Source organism: Erigeron canadensis, chromosome 9, assembly GCF_010389155.1.
Source record: "Erigeron canadensis isolate Cc75 chromosome 9, C_canadensis_v1, whole genome shotgun sequence".
Classification (NCBI taxonomy): Eukaryota; Viridiplantae; Streptophyta; class Magnoliopsida; order Asterales; family Asteraceae; genus Erigeron; species Erigeron canadensis.
In genome coordinates, this window is record NC_057769.1 from 7811989 (window position 1) to 7826609 (window position 14621).

Genomic DNA, 14621 nt, shown 5'->3' on the forward strand with positions numbered 1-14621 from the left:
TCCAAAGTGCCTCCCAATTTTCAAAATTCCAGGTTTTTTAATCTTATTTTCATAAATTATGACAACTTAGTCATGCCTTTTTTCCTCTTACTTTTCATATAATATTCTATTTTAATATAGTGGTCACGTATATTGCAATATTAGCTCATAATTCTGGATATAACTTTCCGTCGAAGCATCAAACAATTACCATGAGTTTAAGTTTTTTTTTATAAAAAAATCAATATACGTATTAATATATACTAACATACTTGGTATTATATAGTAGCAATAGAAACAACTGATTACAGGGCTAGCTTAACGTGGCGGGACTAATTTTGAAAGCCTTTTCATAAAGCATTTAACCAAATCTTCAAATATTCATGCTTAATTTCATAAAATACATATTTTTGAATTGGTAAATAGCTAACTCATTTAATCTTTCTTATGACATATATTGGTTTAAATTTTATTATAATTTCATAAAATACATATATTGGTTTAAATTTTATTATTTTAAGTCCAAAACTAACTATAAAAAAAAACACACAATATACAAGATGAAGACTGAAAGGTTATAAGTTCAAATCTTATCAAAAGCAAGTGGATATATATATATATATATATTTTTGTGCTTCATGTGTGAAAATAGTGCTTCACCGGCCATGAGTTCTCACACATATACCTAGTAAATGTTCTTGTTTATAAAACAAACTAATCATACAAGAATTAGTTATTAAATTTGTTAAAAATAATTTAATAAAAGTTTTAGATATCGAGAAAAATAAATTTAGACAAAAGTATATATATAGTGCCCAAATAGTGACCAAAATCAAAACTTTGAAAAACCGTGGGGTGTATATATAATAAGAAAAAGAAGTAGAAAGATCATCTAAAAGAGTTAATAGCTATAGTTAAATTACTACAAATAATGTTGCATTTATCTACACTTTTAGTTAGTATGAACAAATTAAAAATTTTATCATGCTTTTATGTGTAAAAATATGTAGAACTAAAGGTGTGTATAAATTTCTTCACACTGAAAAGTGTGTAGTATTAAAAGTTTACACTTTTTAGTGTGATCTTTCATAATTATTTTGTTAACACCTCATTTGTCCACGCAAACTAAAAAGGTAACGTGAACAAATGAGGTGTTACAAAATAATTATGAAAGTACACACATAAAAGTGTAAACTTTTAATTCTACACACTTTTCAGTGTGGAGAATTTTCTACACATTTTTTGTGTTATATATTTTTACATACATAAAAGCATGACAAAATTTTTAATTTATTTATGCTAACTAAAGTGCGAACAAATGCAACATTATTTGTAGTGAATGTTGATTAAGCGGACTATAATTACACAACTAGCTGCATAAAGCATGCATGTGAATGATTTATTCGATTCGACAAGAGATTGTTACTACCACTTCAAAGTAAAATCAATTGATGCAAAAACAAATATGTTCATTATGAAATGAAAATCGAAGCACCAAAAAATTGAAAGGCCTCAAAATAAATCCATCTACCTAGATTAACCTGAAGAAAATTCTAATCGATTTACCCGCTTTCTATAAACAAGTGTGAGTTTTTTTAGTATTTAAATTTAACTTTAAATAAAGTCCGATTTGGAAAAGCTAAATCCTACATACTTTTGAACGAAAGGAAAATATATACTCGCGGGATCAATGCAAAAAACTTTTGTTTGATAAATCAGTTCAAACACTTACAGTTGGCCACATGCCCTTTGATCAAATTAATTCTTATATATACATATTTAACGGTTAAAACTTTTAATAGATTATTGAGCTAAATGTCGTGACTTTTGGATTTACTTAGCAAGTTAGCATAGCTAGCTAGTGACCTATATATTATACAAATGAGTTAATTGCATCATACTTTTCACAAAATGTAATATATAGGGTTAAGCGCACATTTACTAATCATATTGTCATAGTAGTCTATCTATATGTTTGTTTGTTTTTTTAAACAGTCAACAAACAAGATCGTTCAGGTATTTCGCATAAAGTGACATATTCACGAAAGATCACGTACTGTTTAGCTGGCCAATCCAGGTGTATAGAATTCTTAATCATGCATCCCAAGTTACTTCAGATCTGAGAAAAACATGATTTTCTATCCGGTCGTTACAAACACGAAAATAAACTATTGGTAAAACCACTTAATTACTTCAACTATGTATATATAGATCGAACTCTAGTATATTCAAGAGACTATCCACGAATAGTAGTCCATCTATATGTGATTCCTTATATATACGTATGATGATGGTAATTAGTACCTTATACATTCCAATAAAGCATTAAATACGTACATCTAACCATATACCTAAGATTCAATTTCAAAGCATTTTCGTTTTTAAAATAAATACATAATACATACGTACATTACAGAAAGAAATATTCAATCTTGGTTAGACAAAGTTAGGAGAATGTGTATTCCATTTGATGATAAAATGTGTGGACAAGTTAAAAAGTTACATAATAATAATATAATAAAAATTACAAATTCCAATTGCACTAAAAAGTTGCCTTTTTCCACTCTTTCCTCACACCACTACTCTTTTTTTCACCTATAAATACACCCTTCATCCTTTCACCACTCTTTCCATGCCATACCCAAGCCCCGCTCTATCTTATCTAAATTCCACCTTATTTTATTTTTTTGACCCTTTAATCTCTTGAATAAAGGGTTTTTTTTTCTTACCAACTTTCTTAAATCAAATTCTTGATTTTAATCTACTTCTTTTTTTCCATGGCAACAATTGTATGTAAAGGTTTGCAATCTTGCCTTGAGCCACAAGTTATCGAATCTCTCGTTGTTTCAGAAACCCTAGTCCTGGTACCACAACCAGATATTCAAGAAACTAAAAATGTTGAAAAGAAGAAAAATGGGTGGAGTTTTTTAAAAGTTCTTGATAACCAAACAAAAATGGATTCCAAAAATAATGATAATTTTGATCACCAAAACGACGTCGTTTATGTTCATCCAATGACGAAACGCAATGCGTCAGCATTGAGTACTAAAAGCTTGGAAATGTGTACGGAAAGTTTAGGAAGTGAAACGGGTAGTGAAAGTGGTGATGAATTTTGTGTTCTTTCGGTCGAGGAACGCGAGCGGTTGAGAAGCATTCATAGGTCTAAGTATAACCGGAATTTTGACCGGAAAGTACGTCGGAGTGAGTTTCCGCCGCCGTTGACTTCCATCAGTGGGTCTGATGGGTCAGTCAAAGTAAGACATCATAGGGAAGGTGGGAGGTTAGTTATAAAAGCAGTTAGTGTTTCTAACTGTGAGACAAATTTCCAAACTGAACGTATCAATGGAAGACTAAAACTTTCATTGTTGAGGGACTGTTTTGAAAATAATGAAAGTGGAAGGGTAGAAAGTGAAAATTATGAAAAAGGTGGTGAAGTGGAATCCGAGAGTGAATATGAGGTTGTAGACGAGGACGAGAAGGAAGAGGAAAATGATAATGATGATGATGTGGCAGTGGCGGATGATGAGGTGGAGGATGGTGGTTGTGGTGGCGAATGGCGGTGGGACATGGACGGAAACCGGTGGCGAATTGCCGGAAAAGGAAAGTTGAAAATGGTTACTAGGTGTAAGGAAGGTGGAAATGGGAACAAAGTATTGACAAATTGGGCTTCATCTTGGGTGGCAATTTCTTGAAAAATAAACATAATTAAAAATAAATATTAGTTATTGGAATCTTGAGAATTTTTATATTCTCAATTGATATTATGATTTTTATGGGGTGGTTTTCCTCAATGTTTATGATTGTTTTTGATATCCTATTCATAGGGTATTTCTAATATATATAGTTGGTAGTTATTATGGTTATTGGAAATCTGAATTATCCTTGGTGTATTCTTTAGATACATTTCTATTAAAATGTATATGCATATTTCCTTTATATTAAAAAAATAGTTCTAATTTTCATTAATCTTCTATAAACATGTTCGATGGACTACAATTAAGTTTGAAATTTTAATACCATCATATGCTAAATTAAAGAGAAATTAATTTCTTCACCGCTAGCTAGTTCATGTGCATGCACTAACATATAGTAAACGGTAAAGTTTAATTACTAACTAATTTGGCTATGCAAATTCTAATTAACAAGACATAAAGACATAATTTGTACTATGATTTGCAACATTGTAATAAATGTATCATAAAATAAACATGTTCAATGGATTTGTATTATGGTGGAATTACCAAAAATTAAAAAAAGAATAGAGACATGTCTTTAAACTTGTTCCATTCAATTTCCACAAATAGGCGGTACCATTGCATGTGTGAAACTACTAGGAAGCTTCCAATTTTTGTAGTCGTTTTCATATCATCTGTCCGTACAGCTTCGATTAACAAGACAAGCACATGTATGTCTTTTGTGTTGGAAATTACAGAATATTCTCTTTATTTTATATATGTACGTGTAGATATTTATTTGCATATAATTAAACTTTGTTATAGTATTTGTTTGTAAACTTTTGTTAGTGTTTTCTCCATGTATCTTGATATAGATTTTGGTCATAAACCTTGCTAAAATGTTGTGATTTATGAGAAATACGTGTGCTGAATATAAATTTTTATGCATTTTGTTAATTATATTCAATTATAACAAAAGTTTAAGATATTTGAAGTGAATAACAAAATTTTACAAACAAATATAACAAAGTTTAATTATAAGCAAATGAATAAAACAAGATATTTGAACTGTATTTTTATTTTCTTTAGTCTGCACTTAGTTTTAAGTTAAATCATGAATTCTCGATAAATGTTACTATCTCCATCCTATTTAAAATGTCATAATTTTACATAAGTCTTTTTCCTTTAACTTTTATCATAAATATCTTATCTTAATCTTAATATATACTAAAATGCAACTGACCTAACCTCAATTAACCAATCACAACATTCAATTTATCAAAATTAATTAAATCAACACATGTCTAAATTAATTTATACTTTTTGGTTTTTCATCACCAATTTACAATTGAACCAAATTTAAATATACTTAATTTACACTTTTTCGTTTTCTAGGTTTCGGATATAGCACGTCCCCTTTCTTTTTGACCAAATTTAAAAATATTTAATACTTTATTGCATAATATCTTATCTAATTGTAATCAAACTAATTAGGGGGTGCCTGGTTGGAGGATTTTGGGGGTAAGGTATGGGAAAGGCAATGAAAAAATATGTCTGGTTGTACAAGGTAAAGGTATTGAATACCTAGTAGTGAGTAAAGAGGCATTACCTAACAATTTGAGGGGTAAGGTAATCATTACTTTTCGGGCTTTTTATCTGGAAAGTACCTAAACTTGTCACTTTTTACTTTATTGAGGTTCAAACAAAATTCTGTCCTATTGTGGGGAAAAAAAACCGGCTAAACCAACTATATTAGACCCGATACACGGTAGCCGGTAATTTTGAATTTCGAAATACAATTTCCTTTTAATTAATGCCAGGTGGATGCCACGTTTTCGCCAGATCACTTCCCACTAATTTATTTTAATCACTTCCCATATATATACTTGTATCGCGATCGTTTTCATATCAGATCCCACCACAACCTTTTTGTCTCCCTCCTGTCTCCCCTTTTGTCTCCCGTCACATAAAATCACAAACCCTAAAACACATAAAATCACAAATCCTAATTAAATCACTTATTAATCGTATGTATACAACGTCGTAACTCGAATCGTTGTTGTTTTCATCTACATCAGGTACGTTTTTTTGTTTTAAAATCACTTACAACTAGATGAAGAACTAGGGTTTTTTGATCGGATTGGGGAAGATACATGGATTTTTTTGAAATTCGAGAAATTAATGATAAAAAATGTAAATAATATTTCTTTTATATGTATTTCATCTACATCAGGGTTTTTGTTTTAGAATCTAGGGTTTTAAATCGGATTTGGGAAGATGATGCATGGATTTTTTTGAAATTCGAGAAACTAATAATAAAAAATGTAAATAATATTTCTTTTATATGTATGGATAATAATTTATTAATTAATTTCATTTTGTTGTCTGTTTTATAGTATGGGTGAACCAGGTTACGAGTTTGATGTTCACTTCGATGGTTCATTTGAATTTCAACCACTGAGGTACACTCATGACATTGTTTTAAATCTTTTTCACCCCTATTTTGGGTTATGATCGACTATTGAGTTGGTTAGAAGAGCGATGTGGTCAGTCTTTCAACAACTTGTATTTCCTACTTCCAGAAAATCAACTTGATGGTGGGTTGGTTAAAATTGATGGTCAGGCAGAAGTCGATATCTTGTTTGATTTAGGGTACTCTTATGGGAAACTGCATATATATTTAGACCATTTCATGGATGACCTAACTCAGTTTTTAGTTGTACCTCCAAAAGCAAATGAAGGGGATGTATCAGATGAGGGTAATGATGTGGATGGTAATTCCATTAGGGTAGAGGATTACTTAATATCTCAGAGTCAACCACCTCAAACTCAACCTAGTCAACCACATACTAACCTTGGTAAACCAAGTCAACCTACTTTACATACTGAAATTGCAGAGGATGCAACACATGTTATTTCTAGTGGTAGTAGTAGTAACACTGCTGAGTCCACTAATAAGTCAGAAGGGGAAGAGGTAACAGGAGGTGAACCCAAAGTGGATGGTGACCCCAAGGTGGATGGTGAACCCAAGGTTGGTGATGATGAGTATTCTACTAGTGATGAGGAATATGAGCCAAATGAGTCTAGTGACAGTGATAGTGATGATGCATTATCTGTTGACTATCTTTCTGAAGGGGAAGATGAATTAAGGGAGTTTAGGTTAATGAGAGCTGCTGCAAAGAAGAACCCCAAGCCTAATAGACAACCTAAACTAGGAGGAAATACAAATGCAGAGATTCCAGAAGTTGTGGCTGAACATGAGGAGTTCATGCAAGAGTTAATTCAAAAATTGAAGGGGGCAGATGATGAAGATCAGGATGTTTTCAAAAAAATTGAGACCCTTGACAAGTGGCCAGTTCATAACCATACAATACATTGGAGACAGAAAAAACCCATAGTAGGAGAAAGATATGTTAATCATCAACAATTTAGGGAGATGATGACATTTTATGCAATTGCAAATGGGTTCAATATTTGGTTTGAGAAGTCAACACAGAAGAAATGTGTTGCCGGATGTGGACAGAGACCACCACAACCACTCAAAGAACCAGAATTAGGAAAACAAAGGAAGCAACATAGGTATCCTGCTGCCAAAAGAGGTGAAGAACCAAAATGTCCATGGAGATGTTATGCACAGAAAATGAGAAGTGAAGATTCATTCCAGATCACATCATTGAAGGATGAGCATACATGTGTGAGGAATTTTAGGTTTGGGTCACTTGTGAACTATAAATGGATAAGGAAAGTTTTTGGTGACAGAATAAGAGTCAATCCTGATATTAAGTTGGTGAATATATCTGATATGGTTATGAAGAAATATAAGTGCATGGTAACTCCCAATCAGACTAGGAAGGCCAAGACTTATGCACTACATGAGTATGAGAAGTCAGGAGGAACATTATGCCATGCTTAGATCATATGCACAACAATTTTTGGAATCCAACCCTGGTTCAACTGTCAAGATTGGTGTAACAAGGGATCCTAATGAGAAGGTCTATTTTGATAGAATGTATGTATGTTTTGATGCTTTGAAGAAAGGATGGATGCATGGTTGTAGAAAGGTGATTGCACTTGATGGGTGTTTTCTAAAGAAACCTAACCAAGGTGAGTTGTTGAGTGCCATAAGGAGAGATGGTAACAACCATATATATCCTATAGCATGGGCTGTGGTTGGTGTTGAAAATAAAGAGAATTGGAGCTGGTTTTTGGAGCTTTTGGCTGAAGATCTAGACATTGGAGCTGGTTCTGGTATTACTCTAATATCTAATCAACACAAAGTAAATTTGCTATTTAATTTCTGCTATTTAATTTTTGGTATATAATTTCTGCTATTTATATCCTATAGTCTGCTATTTAATTTCTGCTATGTAATTAGGCACTACAAGAAAAAAGGCCTTCAGAGACTGAAAAATCAGTCGTTGTTGATTATTTAGTTACGGAAGCTTAGTCGTAGAAAGTACCAGCCTATAGAAAACAGGAAAATCAGTCTCTATTTTTCAGTCTCTAAAGACCTGTTTTTTTGTAGTGAGGTAATGTAATTATATGTGGCATCATGTCTTAATTAGGTTATGTAATTATATATAGGGTCTTATACAAGCAGTTAAGGATGTATTGCCAAATGCTGAGCACAAACAATGTGCAAGACATATATATGACAACTTCAGGAAGTATTACACTGGTGCATATCTGCAAGGGATTTTCTGGGCAGCATCTAAAGCTTCATACCCACAACTGTTTGATAGGATTATGAAGAAGATAAGAGATGCTAATCCTGCTGCACATCAGTACTTGGTTGACAAAGACCCAAAAACATGGTCAAGGGCTTTCTTTGTACTTGACAGGGGTTGTGAATCTATAGAAAATGGATTTTTAGAATGTTTTAATTATGTGATTGCTTTGGTTAGACATAAGCCTATAATTACCATGTTAGAAGCAATTAGGACCATTGTACTAGAAAGGATGAACACTCTGAGAAGGTTGTGTAAGACATGGACAACTGATATCTGTCCATCAATAATCAAGAGAATAGAGTGGTGCAAAGATCAACATAGGTAATTTCTTGTTTATCATTTACAATATGTATTAATGGACTAATAAAAGTGTATATTACAATAACAAATTACTTATGCAGATACTGGAAGGCATATCATTGTGGAATGGATGAATGGGAGGTAAGACAGGCTGATGAAGGATTCAAGGTGAATGAAGCAAGGAGGACTTGTAGGTACAGGCTATGGGAGTTAACTGGATTGCCATGCCTTCATGCAGTGTCTGTCATACTTAAACTGGCAAAGAATGTAGAGGATTATGTTCCTGTATGGTTTAGGAAAACACTCTACCAAGAAACATATGGCCATCACATGCATGCAGTTGGTGGAATTACAACTTGGAAACCCACTCCATATAACAACCCTCTACCTCCCAAACAGAGGGTGATGCCTGGTAGACCCAACAAGAAGAGAATAAGGGCACAACATGAGAGCCATGTGATTCAGAAGGGTAGTAAGACAAGGGTGACCAAGCATGGTGTTACAATGACATGCCAGAGATGTCTACAACCTGGTCATAACAAAAAGGGATGCAAGAATGATCCAGTTGAAAGGTATTTTCAGATTAAAAGCCCTTATATATATATACATATATGATATATTAATTTGAAGCTTAATATTATTTATAGTAATTAACAATTAAGGTAAAATATCAGGCCCCCTAAACAGAAAAATAAAATGGGAAGGCCACCCAAGAATGTGGGTCAAACTAGCCAACCACAATCTCAAGGTGGACCAAGACAATCTCAACATGATGGACCCTCTCAAACTCAACATGATGGACCCTCTGAATCTCAACATGGTGGACCATCTGAATGGGAAGATGTTGGACCATCTCAAGGTGGACCAACCCCAAATGAAGGTAGCCTTACACCTCCTGATGGTCAATTAAAGAAAAAGCAAAAAGTGGGTGAGACAGGGAATAATCCAATGTGCAGCAGAGGTGGACCAAAAGAGCTGTGTATGTGGACAAAGTCCTTAGTCCAAAAAAGAACATTCCTGATGACAACTTTGTGATAGGATCATGCAGTGCAGCCACAAAATCTGGAGTTGCCCTTGGTGTTTCTAGTGTGGGGTTCAGGAATCCCAAATTCCTAGGTGTTAAAGGTTTTTCCCTTGTACCTTGTTCTATATTACTTACCTTTATTACTATATTACTTGCCATTGGTGTTCTATATTTACTCATTATTCTAGAGAACATAGAATTATCATTTAGAACACCCCATAATGCAAGCATATTACATATTATATAGGTCCAAGGAAACACCCTGCTTGGTGGGGTGCAGGCATATGTGTTGACCCCAAAACTGGAGAACAATACATAAGTTCTGGTGATGGGATCCCTGTCCCAATTTGGCCAAAAGATGTGCCTATCCCAAGTGCTACAGAGATGTTGAAGCAGAAACAGGCTTTGACAAATGAAAATCAAGATACAAGTCAAAGGGAACATGCAACAGAGCCAATTGGGAAGGAACCTGTCAGAATCACAACACCAAAGAAGAACAAAGATGCATCTCCATAGAGAACACCAAAAAGGAAGACCACTGATACTGAAGAAAGAACATCCACAAGGAACACAACTGCTACCCCACAAAGAACACCAAGAAAAAAGACAACTGCTACCCCAGAAAGGAGGAGTGCAAGGCTACCCAGAAAGGAGGAGTGCAAGGCTAGTTGAGGTGAAAAAAAGGGTCCCAAGTCAAAGAGTTGTTCTGCAGAGGCTTGGAAAGAAAATTGGAGGAAAAGGAGCCACTCCAGAAGATCCAATAGTTATGCCTTGATGTGTTCCAGTAGCTATTTTATGTCTGTTTGTCATGAAAACAATTAGCATGTATGTATGCATGTAATGAACTTGTAATGTCTGGCAGAAACATGTGGTCCGGTAGCTATTTTATGTCTTTTGTTTCAGAAATTTGTAACATGTGTTAGCTTGGATAAACATGCATAAACTGCCTATGGTAATATTATGTCTTTTGTTTGAGAAGATATGTTTTTGTATATTGCCTCTTCAAAGTATTACATGAAGTAATTACTTTGAATCTGCTAATTTCATTGCTTGTAGTAATTACTCAAGTCAAAGTATGTGTATGTTGTATGAAGTAATTACTTGCAGAATAGAAACTTGAATATGCTAATTTCATTGATAAAGGTGTTACAACATTCTGGAGCTACAAAAGAGTACTAGAAATACAACACAATTTCATTGATACACCACGATACCTAATATCACACACAAAATAATGACAACCAAAAACAAGCCTACAAACACCCTCTCATACACTTGCAGTTTACCAGATGCCAATTTGAAATCCTCTTTCACCTTCAAACCGTCTTCATAAGTCTGATCAGATGCCAATTCAACTTTACAAGCTTCCAAATCATGATGCATATCATAAAGTAAATCTTTGTAATAGTCACTAGGTAGTTCTTCATCCAAAAATTGATACAACCTACACTTTCTTGTAGTATCCTGATAATAATTAACAAAAATTACAACAACATACACAAGAAAAATCGAATCTTTATTGTATACTTACAACGATTGGGCAAGATATAAATCGTCTTCCAGGGTTTTTCCTTGTCCATGAACTTCTAGGGTTAATTCGAAAGCCACAATAACATAGTGACTCTCCTTCGCGCACCGCAACACTTCGATTATTACGTCTTGGATGAAAACTTGCAGAATATGACATGGAGGATTTCTAGGGGTTTTTTTGGAAGAAAAGGGGAAAGAAGACGGGGGGAGAGAGAGAGAGAAAGAGGAGTTGTGAGTGGGGTTACAGATTTATTATTGTATATGTATATTCATATACACGTGGAGTTTATTATTTTATTTATATAATAAAGGTGGAAATACAAACACACGTGGAATAATAAAAAATACAAAAACCGGATGAAATTAACACTTAGCCGGTCAATTCTCAATATAGTTAGTTTAGCCGGTTTTTTTCCCCACAATAGGACAGAATTTTGTTTGAACCTCAATAAAGTAAAAAGTGACAAGTTGAGGTATTTTCCAGATAAAAAGCCCTTACTTTTCAATTTTTTTTACTTCTCCTTTCTCCTCTTATTCTGCCAAGATCGGTTGGAATTGCTATATATTTTTGTTTTTTAACAAAAAGTACGAAGCAGTTAATATGGTATAAAAAAATTACACACATTTGATAATGCATATAGTTGACCAAAATAAAATATTCGGCCGACCCATTTATTATACAATTCCACGTACCCATTTAGTATGAAACCTCTTTGATTTTGGGAATATTATCCTTTAAAATTGTTAGAAAAGAACAACCTTACAACAATTTCACCTACCCATTTATTATATCTGTTTGTGTTATGTGTAATATATATCTTGTTGAGTTATGGATTCGCTGAGAGACTCAGCAAGTCTTTTCTTCAGCGAGTCCTCAGCGAGTAGCTTTGTCAGCGATCTCTCAGCAATCAATATTATCTTCAAGTTAAAGATAAGTTCGATGATTCATTGCCCAGTTTTTGTAAGTCAGAATATAGCGGGAAAATGAAGATAAGAATATTGGTCCTAAGACACATGTTGATCAAGAAAATTGAAGACATGTGATCATGTACCAAAACGGTACTTGGGTCTTTCTCTCTCATACCGGATTTGGAAACAAACAAGATGAAGACAGAGAGCCCTGCAGATCTGAGAGATCCACCAATAGATGGGTGACAACCTTGAGGTGTCAACATCTATTGGGTTGTCATGTGATTCCCATCTCTGTCTATATAAGGAATCACTTGACCTAGCCGCAACTCTTATTGGTGCAGTTCTGCAATTGTCACTTTGTGTGTTTCTTATTATTGTAGAACATCTAAGTTTTTGTGTGTCAAAAACTTAACAAGTATTTTTCTTTTTCTTCTTTGTAAACCAACCATGTATTCACTGTTTAATTAATATATATACATATAGTTAAACGTGTTTACTTTATTTGTTTTTGTTTATTTAATTAAGTTTACATTAGTTGTAATTTAACTTAATCTATGCAAACATGGGACTTTCATATCTATATGTGTGTATATATTATGTGTGTGTGTATATTTGTGGAATTGTGCGTAGATTTCCGATGGTGATGGTGATACATGGATGAAGATGTATTATTAGATATATATATATATATATAGATTTATGATATCCAGACGGGATTTTTTTTATTCCAATGGTGATGATGATATATATCTTTTATCTATATACTAGTATAAATATATAATAATGTATGTATAGTGAGAGAGAGAGATTTATGATTTCCAGGGATGTCATTCCTCGGTATTAACCAGGCAACATTTATACAATATTAATATCCTTAGTATTCCCTTTGTCATTCCTTTCGCTATTCCTTTATCCAAACCAATCATCCCCTTATAATATTTTTTTATAAGTAATTGTAATCGGATTATAACCAATATAATTATTGTTATTATTAATAATTGGAATCAAATTATATTTAGGATAAAAAAAATCTTCTTATATAAACTAAACCATACAAATAAAATTATAACACACGAAATCATTGAAAACCCATGAACCAACTGTTACTTTTATTGTTTTTAGGAACCATGACTAACGAAAATAGAATCATTTTTTTACAAGACATCAATGTAAACTCAATCAATTGTATAATCAAGGTAAAGATATTGTTTCTTTGGTAGAGTTTGTATAATAAAAACTCTGCTACATCATCTAGCCTTAATATTATTTAGCATTCAATATTTGCATTTAAATATCTCAATTATTTTTTAAGTATGTTTTTACATTTTAATATATAAGAAATTTTTTTTTGTTCCATTTACTAATTCTTATATTGATAATGTTGTAAAACCTGTGTATTTGGTACGGGTCTAAAAGCTAGTTTTTGTTTATACTAGCTTAGTAACCTGCGCATTACGCGGACAAATCAAGAAAAACTCTGCTACATCATCTAGCCTTAATATTATTTAGCATTCAATATTTGCATTTGAATATCTCAATTCTTTTTTAAGTATGTTTTTACATTTTAATATATAAGAAATTTTTTTTTGTTCCATTTACTAATTCTTATATTGATAATGTTGTAAAACCTGTGTATTTAGTACGGGTCTAAAAGCTAGTTTTTGTTTATACTAGCTTAGTAACCTGCGTATTACGCGGACAATCAAGAAAATTATATTTTAATATATTAAAAAAAGTTTGTTATATGTCATGTAGTGCAATAATATAAAAAAATAAATATATGACTAAAAAAAACATGTAACTCATTTTCATATTTATTAATATAGCAAACTCATAAATTTTTTGCTTTTAAATTGTTGAAGCCTTTTTTCATCTTTGAATTTAAATGTTTGTGAATCGATTATAGAATATTTCATTTAAATAACATAATGATAATTTATTTAAGATAATATAATGATAATTCATTAAATATAAGAAATATACAAGAAAAGCTTCTAAAAGTTGTACAACTTTGTTTATAATACCAAAATGTCATATTTTTACAAACGCATAACATAGATTAAAATTTAAATGTATAAAACTTTTTAAATTCTTAATGAGAAATAAAATTTCGTCAATTTATCATTCTAAATACATAATAAATATTATATACATCTTATAAGTATTAACCTGAAAATATTTTAAAAATAAAATTACTTGGCTATTTTTTAAAATTTTAACATATTTTATGTTGAATTAGTAAATATAAATAATTCACCACTGGAAACACTAAATATGAACTCCAATATATATATATAGCTTCGAACTAATTTCTACTCTCTCCACTGGAAACATTCTTCGTTTCAATATTTTGTGTCTCTTTTTTTTTTTTTCTCCACTCATTATCAGCCATGTAATTTTTAATTCTCTTCCTTATAACGAATATGATTGACCGTAGTATAGATCATGGATACCATAATTGAGTTAATAGAT

The 14621-nt window shown here is 32.2% G+C and overlaps 1 protein-coding gene across 1 annotated transcript; it reads left to right on the top strand.

Annotated features, from left to right (window-relative positions):
* The first annotated feature begins 2612 nt into the window (after positions 1 to 2612).
* On the top strand, positions 2613 to 3849 carry LOC122581819 (protein FANTASTIC FOUR 1-like). Its single transcript, XM_043754112.1, has one exon. The coding sequence runs from the start codon at positions 2757 to 2759 to the stop codon at positions 3669 to 3671; it is 915 nt and encodes a 304-aa protein (XP_043610047.1). The 5' UTR covers positions 2613 to 2756; the 3' UTR covers positions 3672 to 3849.
* The last annotated feature ends 10772 nt before the right edge of the window (positions 3850 to 14621 follow it).